Source organism: Bombus pyrosoma, linkage group LG1 (genome assembly GCF_014825855.1).
Source record: "Bombus pyrosoma isolate SC7728 linkage group LG1, ASM1482585v1, whole genome shotgun sequence".
In the NCBI taxonomy this organism is placed as follows: Eukaryota; Metazoa; Arthropoda; class Insecta; order Hymenoptera; family Apidae; genus Bombus; species Bombus pyrosoma.
In genome coordinates, this window is record NC_057770.1 from 15,415,985 (window position 1) to 15,436,645 (window position 20,661).

Sequence of the window (20,661 nt, forward strand, 5' to 3'; positions counted from 1 at the left end):
TTAGGTTGTCCGACCACACCGATCAGGGGCAGCCAGCGTCACGATGACGGAGGGAGAATCGCTGCCACCGTCGAGGAGGCGCTAGCCAGTCTTACTACAGAAATGGTAAGTTGGTAACCGTAGCTTTGAACGATTGGTCACTCCAAAAGTTATGCTACCGATATTTGGAGATTGTGTCGTCATGTAAATACTTCAAACTTACAGTACATGTAAGTTAGATTATATTTAAATGAAAAATGTGAGATTGTTTCACGACTTTGACCTACATAGGCAATTTTTCAGATATGGCAATAAAATAATAGGCATAAAATTAGGTTCACGATCTCCAACTATCATTATTGTATCTTCCTCGACCGATTCCTCAAAGCGGTAAGTGTGTAATGAGAGCCCGGTGACCGATCGATCGGACTGTGTAAATGTTTCCCCCGAGTGGCCGAGGGTATTTGTAACTAATGAACTGCCCCCAGACGACGACGTGTCGCGAAGCGTGTCATGTGCGTCGCGCAACGCGATCGTCTAAAAGAAGAAGAAAAAGATTTGACCTCGTATCATACGTTCGTCGTGTCTTTGGTCTCGTCTGCGTTTCGTGTCTATGTCGAGTCCCTGCCTTTTGTGTCGAGTCCATAAAGAAGTACCGATTCGATCGCGCACGGAACGTTCCAAAGCGATGATTTTTCAAATTTAAATACACATCTTTACAAACGATTCGAATATAAGAATGGTTTGAAAAGGATGCATGACAGTCTTATTTGAAGTCTTCTATGCTTCCAGCATCTTGGGCTGATCTTAGTATAGTTTGATCTTTTAGTGATCTAATTATATTGTAGCATACTTTAGTAAAGGAAGCTGCATGTGGAAAGTTAGATGACAGAACGATTTTTTCAAGTTTGAGTATAGAATATTTCATAGCGTCAATTCTATTGTTTGTTTATTGTTATAGAGGGTTGCCCATTCGAGACCATCTCAGGTTGTGAACAATGATATAAATTATTATATATAACTTCCTTTCTAATTTAGTTACCTGGCTACAATTTCAGGTGTACGTTTAAGGTAAAAGACATATAGAGGCTACTCTTTCTATATTATGAATGGGTCGATCATAAAATACAGGACGTTTCTAAATTTCTGGTACAATTCACAATTACGTATGAAGCTCTATTTCTGAATAAATTTATGGACTACATTATTTTTTGTTACATTTGACATTTTTATATTAACAGAGAAATTCTACACAAGAAATTTGTTTTTTAACTTTTTCAATTTACACTGCATAATGCAGTGAATCCACAGAGCAATACAGTAATATCACAGAGATACTTACAAGACGTAGACATAAATCAGACTGCATGCACCTGCACACATTTAAACATTGATTTATTTGAAAATAAAGCAGGTGTACGTTTAAGGTAAAAGACATATATAGGCTACTCTTTCTATGTTATGAATGGGCCGATCATAAAATACAGGACGTTTCTAAATTTCTGGTACAATCCACAATTACGTATGAAGCTCTATTTCTGAATAAATTTATGGACTACATTATTTTTTGTTACATTTGACATTTTTATATTAACAGAGAAATTCTACACAAGAAATTTGTTTTTTAACTCTTTCAATTTACACTGCATAATGCAGTGAATCCACAGAGCAATACAGTAATATCACAGAGATACTTACAAGACGTAGACATAAATCAGACTGCATGCACCTGCACACATTTAAACATTGATTTATTCGAAAATAAAGCTTCATGCAAAAAAATGCCACTCATCGTTTCGTATAGATTCGTCCTCCTTCAAATTATGCTATTTAACTTGTTAAAAATTATATGCTTTATAGTTATAAAGCATAGTGTTAGGAAGAGTATGAGGGCAATGAAATGGTCAAATCGACTTGGAACAAAGAAAAGTCATTCCATTTAAAATAAAAAAAAAGGTCATCGAATTAGCAATCTGTCAGATTTCTCCACATAATGACTCGTCTGTTGCGACACATTGACAACGCATCCTCGAATTTTTGCGTACGCGCGAATCACATCGTGCAGCGTAAAATTCGTATCAGCAATTATTCGTCGCGTGATTCGCCGGTGCGTGCATTTTAACGAGAGTAAACAAGCTCGAGGGTTTGCAACACGCGAAAGAATGTCGGGCACGTAGAACCGCGTAAAACGTCGGCCAGGTAATTCCATATTAACCCAGTATTACTGTGGTCAAGAATTAGTATTGGCGAAGCATTTCAAACGATCGTCCTGACACGACAATGTCTTTCATGTTTCACAAAATAGGTATTATTTCGTTAACAAGAATCTTACGATGATATTTCATATTTTTCTATAAATATTTTTATAAATTATATTTCTAAGAGTAAGATATACTTTGGAACGATCCGTGCGAAATGATCAGATTATCTGAAAGGTTTCTCTATTTCCTCAAATCAGAAGATACTGCAGCAAGAGTGAATTCAAAGCAGCTCATCCCTGTAACCTACGTCAAGTCAGTTTGGATTTGGTCTGGTGCGCCGTCGTAGCGACGAATCTTCGAAAAAAAAAGAAAAGAAAAAAAAAAGAAACTCGAACAGAGAAGAATAAATCATAGAGGAAAGCGTTTGATCGCGAATCAAGACGGATTGTCAGGGTGAAAGGGGTGAAAAAGTTGAACGAAGACACGTAATCTGATATGTCTTTAATCATTCCTTGCGCATTTTCGTGTTACACGAGACACTATACTTTATCATATTCGATTCTGTACTTAACGAACAGCTTGCGTGGGTGGAAGAAGTATTCGTCTTGATTCGCGAGTTTGTGAAGTATTAATCATCCAGCGTGTGTGAACCTTGCATTTATTCGTATGGAATGAATTAATGATTTAAATAGGCGCGTTCTCGAGAAGCAATTAAAGAATCGATGAAGAATTAATGATTCTAAAGCTTTGGAGCATGTCGGATAGGCCAGGAAGCTTATACAACGTGATAAAACTCGGCCTACAGTATTAGAGGACTGTATAATACTCGTTCAGGATACAAACACTTTGTGGAGAATTCAAGAATCCATCGTTCCAGTTGTATCTTTTATATGTCAGGTCTCATCGTATCGTTCGATTTTCAATATGTAGCTAGTTGAACGTAATAATGTCACGTGTTTCGATATCTCACGAATTAATACACTGCTCAGCACAATTAGAGGCTCTTTTTTTTTGGATTTTTCAAAATAAATTTTTATACCCATCACTTGTATATTGTATATTTTCTTTCAATTATTATCTTTGATGTCAACTTTTATTAGAGTGTCATATTAACCACATTTGAATCTATCAAGCCTGTAAATATTATTAGTTTTGTTTGTTCAGTTAATAAAATAGAACCGTTTATGATAACAATTCCCTAATTATTTTGAGCAGCGTAACTTGATTTTAATCGATTTCTGTATCAAGCAATTATCACCTGGCTTAATCTCAATGTAGACAACCTGTTTGTATCTTTTTTAAATAATTTTTTAATAATAAAATAATAATTTTTAATAATAAATAATTTCCCATTGAGAATTTTATATTTTTATATTTTTCAAATTGTTTGAAAAACTCACATACACACTCGTTGGATAACCATTCTGGTTGACTACATACGAATTTTGAAATTTATACACTTAGACATCTATCAACCATATTTAGTCATACTTTTCTCAGAAAAGAAAAACACGTGTCATTATTACAGTTACATAATTCGTTTTCTCGTTGCTTGTTCATATCCTAGCATTTAGCTGTAAAATTGTATGATCATCGAATCGCCGAGCTTTACGAGTGACGTTTAGGTTACACGTGATGGGAAATTGTCGCGAAATATATTCATTGATTACCTCTTATCGTAACTGACAATTACCTGTTGTTACGTTAGTTAGTTGTAAACGTTAAGAGGAAGGCGCTCGTGAGGAACGAAAGGTGTAAAACGAGGAAATGAAATGACCCGCGGACGAAGGAGATGTAAATAATACTTACAATCTAATTAGGACGCAGTCCTCAATCCCGTTTTTATTACGATAATATAGTCAACGGTCGTGTACATGTACCTATATGTGTCTCACGTTCTGTCTGTCTCCTGTACGTAATTATACATATACTTATACATATGTACACTGTACACATATAAAACGAAACGTGTATACCGCATTTATTGTCGAGATGGTCGGTGAACTCTCGAATATATTGGTAGCGAAATGAGGAAGTGTTGATTAAAATTATCGTGATTTTGAATCATTTTTAAAAAAGAAATTCGGATAATAAGCGTTAAAGATATTGAAAATTGTTAAAATTTCGATGAAAGTAGCTGCCAGTTTTAGAAATATTCTGCAGAGCTCAAGAAATTCGTCTTGAGATTTTAAAATTTTGAAAGATTCAAAAGAAATTATAGATTTCAAAAATAGATTTCCTATAAAATTAAAAATTACAATCTTCTACAATTTCGAAAATTCGAAAAATTTCAATAAAAAAAATTCTACATGTCAGAAATACTCTGCAGAGCTCAAGAAATTCGTCTCCTAAGATTTTAAAACTTTGGAAGATTCAAAAAAATTATAGATATCAAAAATAGATTTCCTATAAAATTAAAAATTACAATCTTCTACAATTTCGAAAATTCGAAAAATTTCAATAAAGAAAATTCTGCATGTTAGAAGTACTCTGCAGAGCTCAAGAAATTCGTCTCTTGAGATTTTGAAATTTTGGAAGATTCAAAAGAAATTATAAATATCAAAAATAGATTTCCTATAAAATTAAAAATTACAATCTTCTACAATTTCGAAAATTCGAAAATTTTCAATAAAGAAAATTCTACATGTCAGAAATACTCTGCAGAGCTCAAGAAATTCGTCTCCTGAGATTTTAAAATTTTGGAAGGTTCAAAAAAATTATAGATATCAGAAATAGATTTACTACAAAGTTAAAAATTAAAATCTACAATTTCGAAAATTCGAAAAACTTCAATAAAAAAAATTCTACATGTCAGAAATATTGCGCAGAGTTAATAAAATTGAATATTAAGATTACAGTTTCGAAACTCGGAATCAATTGCAGAATTCATCGACAATCTCGATGAACATTATAAATATAGTAACTGCGCAAATTGTATTATACGTGATACGATAAATGAGATTAATTAGCGAGAGTGCCGCTGGTACCGTGTACGTATATATATATATATATATGAATGAACAAAAAGTTTATATATATATAAATATTACAGTAGCCGCAGAGTAAAGTTAAAGGAACGTTTTGAAAAAAAAACCAAAATGTTGTTCAATTAACACATACGTACACGTATAATGATATATTGTCCTGAATGAAACGCTTTCGACAGTCGATATGTTGTATTTAGGAAAACGGTGGTAAAAATCTAGTCGCAATCTCGGTGATCGATCCGTGTTCTTCTTCTTTCTCCGAGAACTTTTTATTTCGTAGCTTTAATCGCGTCTTTTACTTTTTCTACATTTATAATATTTCTCCTCTTTTTTATCTAATAGAAATCACTTCGTCACTTCATTTTTCTAATTTAGCGTAGTTGATTTATTTTTCTTTATTTATTCCGAGCAATAAAACGCGTGTTTGAGAATTACAACGATTAGGAACGCGCACATTTTCCCTTTTTCGTTTTCTATTTTTCAAATCTACGATTTAACCATTGAAATCCAGGGCAAATATAATAAATAAACGATCGATCGTTTCACTAATGCGTTCTCATAAATAATCGATAATCGGTGTAAGAAATTGTTCGAGTACAAATTGTCGTTTACAATGATTTTACAAATTTCCAACGAAAATTCAAGTAGCATTTCTATCGCGATCGACTTGCAGCGATGAAACGCGATTCGTACAACGTAACGTAAAACTACTTACTCGATAAGAAACTACGAACCAATCTACGTGTCGCTGTTGCATCGAAGTCACTGGCACCTGTGAAAATTTCAAAGGTTAAATCGGCTGGAAAAGCTTTAACCCGTGGACACAGATTGTACGACCGAGAGGGAAACAAGGAAAACAGAAGCTTGATGAACTCGTAACTTTGTTAACTCGAGATACTGTTTTATGGAGTATCGTGTATTATCATTCTTGTTATATACATATATATATGGTAGATAGTATGCGAAAGGACAGTACCAGTGTTTATTAGCGATCTTGAAAGTGTGATATTTTTTTAACAAACATATCGCATCGTACGTTCGAGTTCTGCGAGTGATTTCAATGCTTGCACTTGAAGGAATGCTCCAAGTAGAAATTCAGGGAGGATTAAGATGAAATTAAATTAGGATCGATGGAAACGCGCTTAGAGAAGATTTCGTGCCAATTAAGTATTATTGCTAATCAGAGAATAGAAATTTTCGTTTCAAACGACAAAACGAACGAATCCAACGAAAAATATCGTTGCTGATAAATTTCTCTGAGCGCAATCAGTCGAAGATCCGTCGCTTTTTACGCTTCTCTTTGTCACAAATTTCAATTGTTTGTCGATAATCGTTCGCAAGCCGTTAAACCGGCATATCACATTCCACACTGAATTAACATGTTCTGTGTTGTGTGTGCTTTGAACACAGTATCGTGTTAACTCTATGTTGAAGAGATTAATCAGCTGTATTTTATTAACTCACTTTATCGAAATTTATCTACATTCAGGATCACTCGTGTTTTTTCCTCTTTGTGTGTTCCCATTTCTAACGATTATCCCACAGTTTACAATCAATTGGTACCAATCAATTCAATCCGATTAATCGACTAATCTTAGTCGTTTCGTTCTTTATTCGTACAATCGGAGGCAAAGTACGAAACAAATGGAATTAAATCACGAAAAAAAAGAACGAAAAAAGAAGAGTGATGTTAATTGAGCGAACGATAGAAATCACAGAATTGATGTTTTTTGTGCTCGTATTCAGAAAGAAACGAACAACACGAGGAATTTTGTGGAACAGAGAAGGTCCCTTTCGAAGTACAGTCAAGTGAGAACGAGTTTGAAACGTGCCAGCGCGAACCATGTGTCGATCATGAGGAACGTGCAAAATGTGTTAAGAGTTCAACGCCGGGAGCCATAAGGATCCAAAGAAGCGGGACTATAAGATAAATTGAAGTTTTTTTTAGAAATATAATCCAACAAGGATCGCGTATAAACTGTGTGTAGAGAGATAAATGGAAAGATTTAAGAAACCAAGAAGCAACTCAGATTTTATGGTCGTCGAAATCTGTGATCATACGAAGACGTCTAATAACTTCTTCCTTTCATATACATCGTTAAATTAACGATATTTTTAACTCGTTTTTATTACCGCATACTCGATCATTTTTTTAACATTGTCGAATTGTAGATAATTAGGGAGAAACTATGCCTGTTTAACCGGTTTGTACGATAGTCAGGCATAACTACGATCTTAATCCTCTCGTGACTATAAATCAGCCTTGCGTCTAAGTGTCTACTTAACTAACTGCATAAGATTTCGTTCTTTTTTTCCTTTTTCGTTGCATCAACGTCATCGCGTCGTATGTTTTTTGATAATCGTGTAAACGAATGAAAAGAGAAAAGTAAAAAAAAAAAAAAAGAAAAAAAGAAAAAGAGAGAAGTCTCGCGTTAAGGGAATTATTATCGAAGCAATATACCGCATATCGCGATCGAAGAGATGAAAACGGAAAACAATCAAATTGCTCGCCTTTATAACGTGGTTGCGAGCGTGCGGAGGAAATGGCAGGATAAAATGACGATTTTATGGAGTGGCTCGTTTCGCGATCATTCGCAAACATTCTTCCACTTCGTGCTTCTTCTTTCAACTTCTCGAGACTTTATGTCCTTGTGATTCAAGTTGTCTAGTAAATGTTGAAATTTGATAATGCTTCGAAGATGACAAAATACGAAATAATCTCGAGAAATTGATTTTGGAAAAGAAGTTGAAAAGCTGCCGTCGAATTTTCCAACACCTATTGCATGTTAATTGATATTTTTAGAAATATACTTTCCTCGGTATTCGTTAGATTCTTTTGCAGTTGTGTACAAAATTACATAAGCTTTCGATGGAATGTGATTTATTCGCGTTAATATTTACTTCGACTTTATTATCTGAAAGCCGGTCCTCTTTGTAAAATTCGAGGGGAATTTTCGAAAGATATAGTTTCCAGTAGATTTACGTAGAGAAATCGTGAAACCAAACGTGCCATTGAAAATGTTCAATTGCGTAGAGAGAAAAATGCGTGCACGAGTGAGGTTGCAAGAGCAATTAAAAGCGATTGCAGTCGCTGGAATAATTAACCCTTTAACCTAGCAATATATGTTAATAAAACGACTAGCGTTTAAGGCATTAATCGAAACGCGTTGATATCTAAATAAGCTTAATATTAATTTTCACATTTTATTACTACACATTGCCATCTTTTACTGTGTCTGTAACAATTCCTGTCTTCAAATTTAATTGCCTGGTTAAAGAGTTAAAACGTTAAAGAGTGTAAACAACAGTTATGGATCGGTTGCACTCACGCCATGTATTTCAAGCTATACATTCGTAACATTCTAATTTAAAAGTGCCTGCTACTATCTTTAATTATTCATAAGGAAGCAATATTTTTTTCCCCATTTTAATTGCACGATAAAAAGGAAAAAAAAGTGGAAGACCAACTTTCCTAGAGATATTTTAGAAAGCCGGTCCATTTCTGTCCCATTGAAGAAAATAAGGAGACGTGAAAATATACGTATTAATCATACGTAAAAGGTAAATGTATCAATATTATACATAAGTACGTTGAAACAATACGAAAAGATTCAGATGCATAATGCGAGCAATTGTGCCGTTGCGAAACAAATTGTCACTTAACCGAGATATTTCGGCAATACATACTATTACGATTATGATCATTACCATTATGATTATTACTATCACCATGATTATTGATATTATTTAAATAAAGCAGTTACTATTATTCTTATGACTGTTTCTGTTATCGTTTCGTTATCGCGATTTGAAATACGCGCGTTTTCGTACGTCGGGGGTAACTTCTCCTTTCGATTAGATATTTTCGTCGTTCGATTTCTAATTAAATATACAGTGGCTGGCGAAAGTAATATCTGAACATTTACAGATTATATACATTTATGAATATATTATGTGTACTATACAATCCATTTTGAAATTTTATTGGCACTGTAGTGCCATGTGACTATCGTTAATCGTATCAAAAAATTTTCAAACGAAACTGAGAACGTATATAGAAGTTTCAAATCGAATGCAAGTATATGTTTCGCAGAAATAGCAAAAATATTTAAACGTTCTAATAAACGTTGTTAATAAACCTTAATATTTTCAGTAATGTTAATATGCTGGTACACGAATTTTCTACTAAATATATGTTTGCATTAAACGTCTCGCAATTTCTATATATATTTTCAAATTTATTCGACATTTTACCAATATAAACATGACAATCTAATTTCAAAATGTTTTGTATAACACAGATAATATATCGATGAGAATTGTATTATTTTACGTATTCAAATATTATGAGTCACTGTGTATGTTATATATACATATATGTATGACATATACGTGTGTGTACCCCTGTGGGCAAAGATCGATCGATCGTTTACGTAAACCCACCCTCGGCGCACTTTATTTTCACTTTCTTTTCACCCTTTTTTTACCGAAATATTTTCTTATCCTGGTTTCTTTTATTTGCACCCGTTTCAGACCCACCTGTAGTCAAGCAAAAAACGAAGATAGTTATAGAAAAAAAGTCAAATGAAAAAACACATAAAAAAGAGAAAATACAAATTTGTATGTACGAGAGAGAGAGAAAGAGAGAATTGACTGCGGAGCCTGTGAATCCTCGCTGTCGGCGCATTTAGAAACCCTCCCCCTCCGGAATTAGCTTGAAAATGCATTAGGACGTTGATGTAAGTTCAACAGAAAGCAGGCATATAAGTGTGCGCATTTTAAACTGTATTTATAGAGTGTGCCGAAAATATCCGACCACGGAAGCGACCTTTATTCGTCCGTGTCGTGATACACACGACGGATTTTTCAATGAAGAAAAAATGAAAGGTAGATTTTTGTAATTGTATTTTTCATTATACCATTGATTTCGTCATGCTACCCTTCACTATTTTTGTGATATCTAGTTGCAGAATTTTTATACGCTTCTGAGAAATTGAAGGATGCAAAAGTGCACGAAATGTATATAAATTGCAAAAATGCATATAAACTTCAAATATGAGAAATCTAAAATTCGATATTTAGGTAATATTTGTTTACATTTGTCTATAGAAATACAAATTTGCATAAATGTCAGCAATCTGTTACTTGTCTATTTTTTTAATCGTCCCTTTTATTGTTATAATCTTTTTTTATTGAAAACAACATAACAAAAGGATAATTTCGGAACACTTTATACTAGCAACTAAGAAAGAGATCGATTCGAGACGTGATTTTCTTTCTTCAACGTTCTCTTAAATCGTCTCAGATTTTGCCACTTTTCTCGGAAAAGATCGAATAAACTGATGGCAAAGGAAATAAAGCAAACGTCTCAAATCGATGATAGACAATTTAGTTATTTATTTTTCTATTGTTTTACTGCTATGTACCGCCAGGAAGTTGCAGTTTCCTTAACAGGACTCTCGTCCTGGCTCAAATGTACAATGTACACAGAACGCTGGATAAACGCATCTTAAATCCTCTTTCGGAAAGACTGTGTGCGTTTGTTTCCTCCGTTAATTTCTCTTCCTTTTTCTGTCTATTTTTGTTTCTAGTTCGTCGTTTTTCTCGACTACCGTCGATACCGCGTGATATTTTGATTTCGCGTAGCCAGATGTTAAATCGTCGCAGATTTCTAGTGTGTCAAAACGCGATGACAAATTTTGTAAATTTTATCCCCGTTCGAAACAACAGCTGGAGAATTTATTGAGAATTGCACGACTACACGTGTACAGCGTATACTTTGTACATTTAGAGAATTAATATATTATTATCCCTGTACACTACCGTTAGTTCGTGAGTTTAAAAGTCTGTTCCCCAGTCTTTAATCGTCCAATTGAAGATATATACCTTAAAACGTTGCACGGTATTCTTACAAACGATCAATCTTCGATTTACAATCTATCAATTAAATTAATTAATGAGGTATGAGTGTTACATCAATCAAGCAGGATCAACAATTTTAATCTTTTCATTGAGGAATTCTTAAGTGTTTAATTCGTTCTCTAATTAAACGTTTCTCTAAGAAATCTCTCACACATACACGCATCACGAAGTAAGAAATACTTCCAAACAATTTAATTCCTTTAAATTGCGGTCGCCATTCCAAACGGCGCGACTCAAGCATGACCGTTTTCGTGGAAAGAAAAGTTTTGGAAAATCGCAGATTCCGTCTCGGTTCGCTGGAAGTTAAGCGCTAGATGTTAGCTTGCAATATCAAGACTATTTCCATGGAGAACAGACGGAATCGCTGGCGTCGACTATGCATTAGGAACTCGGTGCACTTGAATATCCTTTCAAGTGGTTCTCGCGACGTTCCTCCTGAAGAAAAGAAAAAAATCGCGTTGTCACTGCTGTATATATTTACTAGAGGGTATTGCTTGTATCTTGTATGTATGAAAACAGGTATCTACTCGTATGTTTGTATATTATAAATATGTACCTACACAGATATACATTAACATACATATATATATATACACAGACACAGATACACATTGACATATATACATACATACCCGAGTTACACACTAATATACATATATATATACATATACATAAACACACGGTCGATTATCATGTACATCGATGCATTTATTATGGCGCGTGCGACCGTGTGCACACACTTGCATTTTCCTCAAGAGTCACAATCTTGATACCTCATTTTGATTGTACACGGCCGATCGCAGCGATAATGTACGATATAAGGGTGAATAAATTATTGTTGCGTTCTATTTATTTATCGAAGGACGATGGTCCTTCCATCGTAAAAAGTTCCGAGTCGCACGTAGGAAGATTTCGTTCGATTCTCGAGGGAGATCTTCCTTTGGCAATAATTGTTGTAACAATAAAGTTTGCGATGAAAATTATTCGTCTTGCGTATTGCACTTTTGTCCCTGTGCCCGTGTTCTTTTCATTCGTTCCCTTGTTCTAGGTTTAAACGATGGTTCAGCTAAAATAAAGGTGAGTTGAACAACTGGAAGACAATTGAGCTTTGAGAATTGATCATTTTCATTATGTTTACGTCTCGTCCGATTGATCGATCGCGCATCGATTCCAGCGGAGAAATTAAGGTGTATGACAAAGTAGGGGCTAACGAGAAGGTGACTCAACTTACTTATAAAGGCTTATGTCGATGAAGTAGAATTAGGACAGAAGGTGCCTCGACCTCGCCGGTGCAATATATCCTGCATAAGGTAAGTACTAACTAAGGACACGTACGCATACGTTGAAATAATGACGGACTGCTTTATAATAAGCATCCTAATTGTTGCTCCAAGGTTCCCTTCTCTGTTAATTGTTGGCATACCGCGATAATAACTGATTCGTTAAACCCTGCTGCCTTATGAAGCTCGATGAAATTGAAAGTAACATCGTGCAACATGATTTCATTTAATTTTTCAATTACAGAAGATTATTGAAAGAACTACGATCCCTTGGATTTTTACTTACTTTTTAACAACGCACTTTGATCATTAAGTCGTCGAGTTTCCATGTGCGATTGGCAAGAAAATTTTTCTTTTATTACCGCATTAAGAATCAGGTGGTAAAAGTTATGTAAACGTAGCGTTACTGGAAAATGTATATGCACATTGAAAAGGATAACACTTTATGATAATCCTTGAATGTAGGTGTAAAAAAAGTAGTCAACACAATCCTTGAAATCCTCTTTTTTAAATATGAAAAAGAAAAATTCAGGAATATACAGACTAAAGAAAATATCAAGCAAATCCTTGGAATTTTCTCTTATCTTATGATATTGGGAAATTCAAGAATATACAGACTAAAGAAAATGTCGAGCAAATCCTCGGAATTTTCTCTTATCTTATGATATTGGGAAATATAATATAATAGTGCAAGTTGACCGAAGAAGATCGCACAGAAAAGATCATCTCAATGAATCACTGCACTTTAATGTGTTAATTAAGAAGAATGAAAAGGATCGACGATAATTAATTGAATTTTCTATAGCATCCATATGATCGCGTGTTCAGATCACATCGGAGGTAAACAGACGCGGCGTATTCATTGACTTTTCGCCGGTGATCGGTATGTCAGAAGTACGCTCATGAACGCACACGAGCCAGTACTTAAACAGACAGTATATGAGTCAAGGCTGCGCAGAGACCCTTACCTACTTTTTCCTTTTACGGTATTGAATCGGACCGATGCACGAATGTATGGGAGGATGTGGTGACCGATAAACTTACGCAAAAGATTTCGCGCGTCGACAAATTGCCTGGCGAAATTTTCACCGTTCCCATCACCAACGCATTCCATTGAAATTAAGTCGTCAAATCAGACGATCACCATATAAAGACTGCGTGCCAAAATCTAACATAAAGATCAAGTATAATAATATTCAGCAAGTTTCGATAAGATCACTATGGAAATTACGTGCGATTTTATAAAACGCTCATTTGAGAAATGCTCGAATTATTCGGTAAATCTTGAAATAATTACGCATACGACCGGGCTAAAAGCGTTGTCCGAGTCATTGCGAATTGACCATGACACGACTTGACTCAAGGAGACCGAGCGAGATACCTATAACCCCAATGCCAAAATTGTCGCCGCCTAATATTAGGATCTTCCTGCTGGAGGCGCGATACACGAGACATTGTTACGATCGTGTATTTTTATCTTTCACACGTTATATTTCCGTGTTGCGTATAGCCACACAATTGATACCCGTTTTAAGAAATCTTTTCCACGAAGATTATCTTATCTGTCACGATAAATAATCTCTGTATTTTTGAGACCATCAATGGTAAGTTTTCTCCTTTTCTAATTGGCATTAAGGTAATCGAAGAAGAGTATCTAAGTTTTTATAGCAACTTTGCAACAATCCCGGTGACTTTGATCTTGGCAACTATGGAAACTGGCTCAAGGAATTACGAACGTAATCTCCAATGGATCTATCTTTTTTACCAGCGCGCAGTGCTACTGCGCTTCCTTCTTAGTACAATTATACAAATTTCTGTCCAAAATCTTCTATCTATTCTCAGTTTTAATCGTGACAACATAGTTTCTCTCTCTTTTTTAAAGACAGTTTCAAGGATTGAACATTCTTTCGAAGAATCAATTGATAAATAATTATTTCTTTATGCTGAAGATTTTCTGCATTTCCACTATCAAGGTATAAGTCCCATGTTCATAATGTAAAAATATGTATATACTTCCTACTATTTATAGGAAATAAATATCGATAATTGCGTTATGTATGATTTTATTTAACATATGGAATTTCTAACGAAATTTCTCGACCTTTTTTTAAAACTGCGATATTTTGCTCTCGCATCTGTTTCAAACAACGAATTACGCAATTTGTTGAGTATCGGAATTAACGTCTCAAATATAGTAATCCTTGTAGGAATTTTCAATAAAATCACTTCCATGGTAATTATCAGCGCGTTACTTGCTTCAGAGGAGGCGACAACAAAAAGGAAGAAAGAATGCTCCACTTTTCTTTCAATGCCTGGAATATGCGTCAAACTCCATCAAAGACTCCACTGTCCTTTCCCAAATACTCTCCATTTCGGATCGCCGCGTTGGGCAAGAGCTCTCCAGGACCCGAGTGAAAATAAGCGGCGGTCCGATCGGGCGTTATAGCGTCGCCGATTCTAAAGATAAATTCCGCAGCGGTGTATGTTTTCACAAGCCCGTACGTAGAAAATCCTCACCGCGAGTCTCTTCACGTATAGTGTACACACACACAGACACGCATACGCCGTGTGGTAGGGATAAGAGACGTCAGAATACGAGAGAAAGAGAGAGAAAGAGAAGCGCGTCCTGGCGCGCGACGTCATCGTCGTCTTTTACGATCGCGAGGAGAGAAGCCCGCGAGAAAAGGTGGGAGCCACGACGAACGGTTGTAGCCGAAGCTTTCAGCGACCAGTCGAGACTTAGCCTGCGAGTCAGACGCATCCCAGACGACGAACGAACCTGAATACTTGCCCCGTGAGTAAGCATGTGCACTTTTTCCAGTCCGTACCTACGTCCGATGCAACGGCCTGCTCGAGTTTCGCCTTTCGACCTCGCGCGTCTTGCAGGACCTTCCTGGATCTGCTCGATCGTGACTCTCGTTCCCTCTAACATCATCAATGTGTGTGTCTGTCTGTGTATGTGTGCGTGCGTGTGTGTGTGTGTGCGGTGGGTGGGTGGGTTGGTTGTACGAGGAAAAAAAAGTGACGTGAGTAGAACGTGCGTGTTTCTTTCGTGCGCAGGAAAGTGAAGAGGGTCGATCGCTGTCGGAGCCAGAAATCAGTTTTCGAATAGAGGCGGATGATCTTGCAGGTCGACAACGATTTTGCCTTGAAAAGAAGTTGAACCAAGTGGTAAATGAAGCTTGGATCGTCCTATGTTTGATCTAGTTTCATTTTTAACCGATAGAGATTCAATTGAGTTGAGAGAGAATTGATAATTGGAACGTCTATCGAAATCATCCGCGTTTCATGCGAGCGATTTTAAAAAGCGATCGGTTATTATGCAAATTTTGGCGGTCGTTTCGTAACGTTCAAGCCCGCAACCCGTTGTCAATCGTGGATGCAGCCTGAGTTTGTATCTGCCAGAAAAAGTGTGACTCATAAAAAGTTTCAGGCATTCGCGCGTAACCGCTGTGACAACATTGTCCCAGACTACCGATTTCTTTGCTGTGCCAGAGTAGACAGGAATTTCTAACTACGAGATAGCAGATCGCGGTCACGATGTTGTTCCGGACGCTCGCTGATAACAAATTCTCGAAAGAACCAGCGCGAACGTTACGATACTCTGCTTTTGGTGTTCGGTGTAGGCGATCGAAGAAATTGGTAGAACAACCTGTAAAAGATTTTAGTGTCCCGTTAAAAAGTGTATACTAATTTATTCGTAATATCGAATGGAACTCATAGTATTTGCAGTCATTTGATAATTTATTACTTCATTATCGCACTCGCATCGAATTTTAATTCAAGAAATTTATTAAACAAGGTTGAATTTCTATGTCACGATCTAGGTCGCATTCTTTTCGCACACAAATTTCTTATCTGCTCCAAAAAAGATGTAGAACGGTCATCATCGTGACGTAGGTGGATTATGCAAAAATTTCCGCATCAAGTGTCAGAAATTGTTACGATAGGAGGCCTGGTAGGGAGGATAATTTTCTTTCGAGCGTAATCAGACACCGATCCGAAACTCGGCTGTGCGTAACCCGAAAAGGTTCGACGGCAAGCGACTAGCGACGATTCCACCCTCTCCTCTCGCGTGTAAAAATAACCCTCTCCTTTGATACAAGCTCCTTTGCAATCCGGCAGCTGGGCTTATTTTTTATCCATCACTATTTCGACTGTGTACTCTGTGACTTTCGATAGGCCTGACTTCATCGCAATCCATACATTAAAAACAGAAACGGAAGAAAAAGTCCCGACCTTCGATTAGGTATCTTTTCCCATTGTATCTTCTTCTTCTTTTTTTTTATTTTATATTTCATCTTTGCAAAGACTTCATTATGGATATATTATGGTAAATATATGATGGTGCCATCGGTTTGATTTCGAAGGTATTTAAGTTTCACAGAGTAAAGGTGAGAAGTGATGACACGAAGAAGTTCGTTTCTTCGGAGCATTGTGTCTAGAATTTCTGCTTCTTTGAACTGGTTGAAACTTCGTCTTCTTTCCTCTTCGCTTCTCCGACATCTCTGATTACGAGCGAGCCAGGGATCGTGCGCATTCGTTCGTATAGATACCAATGATACGGATGCAGAGATTCATACACGCGTAGATTCAACGAGTACCAAGAAGTTCTTTAACCCTGTTACGATTCTCAAATCTTTTACGTTTCAATCATTCTCCCGGTCCAACGGAAAAAAGAGACTCTAATGAAATTAATGTTTGAAGAAAATCATTATTACGCAATAATGTATTATACAGTAACAGCTGATCATTCGTATCAATAACAATTCTTTAATACTTTCCTCATACTTTGGAGGCTGTCAAATCGTAGAAAGATACGATTTGGTTAAAAATATTTGAAAGAACACGGTAAGCTTGAGAAACTAAACTGAACTTTCTATAGTCTGGCTCTGTCTTCTTCCTTCTCATTTCAATATCAAGTTTCACTTTAGAAGCTTAAAAAAGGAAAAAGAATTGGAAAGTAACCATCCACTGTTAACTCTTGCTTCCTTGGAAATTAAATTGAATCTTTTTTAATCTATCTCCGTGTGCTTTCTTTCCATTCCAATGCCAAACTTAGCGTTAAAACCTTAATAAAGGAAAAACAACCGAACAGTGACACTCACTGTTAACGTCGCAGATTAAAATTTCACTCTCGGAAAAAAAAGCTCCATTCTCAGAGCGAAATAGGATGGAAAAACAGTAGAGATAGAATGATCCTGGAAGGAACAATGTCTGGAATGTTTCCACGAAGAAAATTAACCCGTTCGTGGCTCTGTCCTGCTGGCCGTATCGGTACCCTCTCGTCCTCGCGATGCATCGGTTTCGCTCGTGTAGTGAAACGAGCGCATAAAATGCGAAAGCAGCGAGCCCGCGAAGAATCCTCTCGTTTCGCCTTGGTTCGTCCTGGAGGATCGCATACCTGAATGTCTGACGTCACGAGAGAGGAAGAAAGACGGCCGGAGCAGCGAAGACGTTTGATTTTATATATACGGACACGGCACAGAGCCCGGGCCTTCTTGAGCAAGAACCTGTCTCTATAAATAGGATATCCGGTCGTTCGCTAATTATACTTCGATGCATGCTGTCCGCATAGCGAGAACTTGCACGAATTTGCGGCCGATCCAGCGATTTCTATGGTAATTACCGTCGCGTTGCGTTTTTCAGAGGTAGCTTTGAGCTTCGACTTCTAAAACAAACGAGAGGCAAGATAAAAGTTAAAAAAAGATATAAAAGAACGCTCGTCAAAAAGGCACGAAATATATAGGAGAACACCCCACGAAAAAAGAAAAAGATCAAATAATTAAGTCGCGGTTAATTGCAATCTTGATTCCTCTCACGGTCATTGAAATCTCCGGCACTATGAACGCGCGCGAACTCGATCATTCTCCTTGGGAATCGATCGAGTTATACGGACCGGGCACCAAGGGAGAATTAAAAAGTACAATTTGTCGATCGAAGATAAAAGCGTATGGGAAGGAATACGGTTTACGTGGTCGAGAGAACGCATATTCGAGAACGCTAAGATGATAATGGAGACGTCCGTTGCTGTTCTAGATACGTTGTCTTATTTCTGGTAAACGAGTGAACAAACCAAACCGCCACCATGGACGCGATCAAGAAGAAGATGCAGGGAATGAAGCTGGAGAAGGACAACGCGATGGATCGCGCGTTGCTCTGTGAACAGCAAGCTCGTGATGCAAATGCGCGAGCAGAAAAGGTAAATGTTGAGAATTTTCAGCATATTATGCGTTTCAGTTGGAGGACCCGAAATAACTCCTGACAAGCTAAGAATAAAAAGTAGCCTGATGTAATAAAAAAAATACCAAAAATGTCTATTTACCTGCTTTGCTAAAATGGGGAATAAAAATAATGATGAAATAATCGCGAAATGATAAAAACGCGTTATAGAATTGGCATCTGTTCAAAAACGTTAATTATAGATCTGGAGTGTCTATACCTTTTTTCTCTGCCATAATCATATATATATATACAACAAATGTGTAATTATTTTTATTGCGTTAACTATTTGATTTATAACATTCTTTTGTCCAACAAAGGCTGAGGAAGAGGCGCGCGCCCTGCAAAAGAAGATCCAGACCATTGAAAACGAACTCGATCAAACTCAAGAGGCTCTTATGCAGGTCAATGCTAAACTTGAGGAGAAAGACAAGGCGCTGCAGAACGTAAGTTATTCGTAGTATTCTATCGTCGTAGTTCTATCGTAATTTCTTATCAAATTTAAGTTTCAAACTTCAAATATTTTATCCTTTCACGGACAATTTGCAGTATATTAAATTACTTCATTTAGAAAGAGAAAGTTAGATAATTGAGTACACCGATACTTGGAGAAAGAACAACAAATATCACATAAGAAACATTTAAAAAATAAACTCAACCGGTTTTCGAATATGAAAACCCGCCAGTCTTTATCAATCACTGCGTTGTTACCGACAGAATAGTGACGTTCGAGCGCCATCAGATGTCGCGGCGATCGTGCGCAGGCGTTTCACAAGAAAAGAATAGGTTCTCCGCGAACGGAGCGCACAGTCGAGCATTAGTACGCGAACCTGCCGCTTCGTTAGTTCGGCAGTGGTCGGCAAACTTCGGTTTCGTGTCGTAGTTTATGGTAGGGGTAACCTGGATCGAGCATAGAGCAATAGACGGAGAAAGAGAGAGAGAAAGCAAGAGCAAGATAGAAATCAGACCAGGACGGTGCAGAGAGCAGAGACCAACGTGTCTCCTCTCGTGCATGCGTTCGCCTGTACGGAACGGTGGTGTGTGTGCAACATAGAGAGACAGACAGAAGGACGTATGCGTGGCGCGGTGAGAAACGTGTTACGAACAGTGACAGACAAGATGGCGGTGTGTCTTGTGCAGTAGTAGGAACAGTGGTGCGTAGAGTACATTAGGAGGATAAATAGTGGAAGAAAGGGGTTAGGTGAAAGGTTTAGCAGCTGGATAGTATGGAACCAGCTCTTACGACGACCACGAGACGTCGCGGTCATCAACATCATCCGCGGTACACTACGCGTCGACGTATCGATGTCTCCAGCAGAGGACCCGCGCAGTGTGGCCCTGCTGATATCGTTAAAGATACGCCGATTGGTAACAACGAAACGCCAACGACTACAACGTCATCGAGACTCGATGAAGAAAGCACTGTCATTGGTACGGAGTGTTCGACCGCGGTGACAGTACCCACTATCGTCGACCCGAGGTGGTTCCAAGATCCGACGGCCACTACTGTATCCTCAAAAGACGTCAACAAGATAACGAACGAGCTCGAAGATGATGACAGAGAGAACATCCGACACAGGCTCGCGCAGTGTAGCCTGGATGTCCTCAGTGAACGACGCGAACAGTTTGTTCCTGATAGAAACGAGAACGAGAGCTGTGACAGCTACGAGACGGAACAACCATCAACTGACAAGCTTCGATTAAGGCCACGTGGGAGCGAGATATGCAAAAACGAGTCCGACAACGAGACGAGGAGCAAAGAAACTTCACCGGAGCCTGAGCACGCGGTCGCGAGGGCTCGCGGTGACGGGAACTCTGACGACGAGTCCACCAACGTCGAGGAGGACCCTGAACTTGCTGAGCTTGCCAAGCTTAGATGTCCTAGCGAAAGGACCGAGGTGCAAGCTGAAAGGGAAGCAAGAAGAAGAAAGAGATGCGCAGATTATCCTGGATTAGCTTTCGGATGGTCCATATTCTCCAGCGACACGATGATGAAATTCGGTCTCATAAGGAACGAATTGCAGAATATTATGGGCAACCAGCTGAAACGGGTCAGTATCGCATGATACA

General features: G+C 37.5%; 2 protein-coding genes across 32 annotated transcripts in view; both read left to right on the forward strand.

Annotated features, from left to right (window-relative positions):
- LOC122570868 (phosphatidylinositol 4-phosphate 5-kinase type-1 alpha-like) overlaps nt 1–12,072 on the forward strand; it is a 40,028-nt gene extending 27,956 nt beyond the window's left edge. For 15 of the 17 annotated variants that reach the window (XM_043733774.1, XM_043733792.1, XM_043733767.1 and 12 more), the window contains 2 exons: nt 5–105; nt 6,914–12,072. In XM_043733774.1, the coding sequence (XP_043589709.1) occupies nt 5–105; nt 6,914–7,069 (257 nt within the window). In that variant the 3' untranslated portion in view covers nt 7,070–12,072. Of the gene's footprint in view, nt 1–4; nt 106–2,437; nt 5,296–6,913 lie in introns of those variants that run through there. The other 2 variants (XM_043733868.1, XM_043733858.1) reach the window with 2 other exon arrangements.
- A 2,933-nt stretch (nt 12,073–15,005) lies between these two features.
- The window catches only part of LOC122570967 (tropomyosin Per a 7.0102), a 35,780-nt gene continuing 30,124 nt past the window's right edge, over nt 15,006–20,661 (forward strand). For 4 of the 15 annotated variants that reach the window (XM_043734128.1, XM_043734146.1, XM_043734155.1 and 1 more), the window contains exons 1-3: nt 15,006–15,163; nt 18,409–18,571; nt 18,912–19,037. In XM_043734128.1, the coding sequence (XP_043590063.1) occupies nt 18,458–18,571; nt 18,912–19,037 (240 nt within the window). In that variant the 5' untranslated portion in view covers nt 15,006–15,163; nt 18,409–18,457. Of the gene's footprint in view, nt 15,168–18,408; nt 18,572–18,911; nt 19,038–19,370; nt 20,643–20,661 lie in introns of those variants that run through there. The other 11 variants (XM_043734086.1, XM_043734077.1, XM_043734121.1 and 8 more) reach the window with 10 other exon arrangements.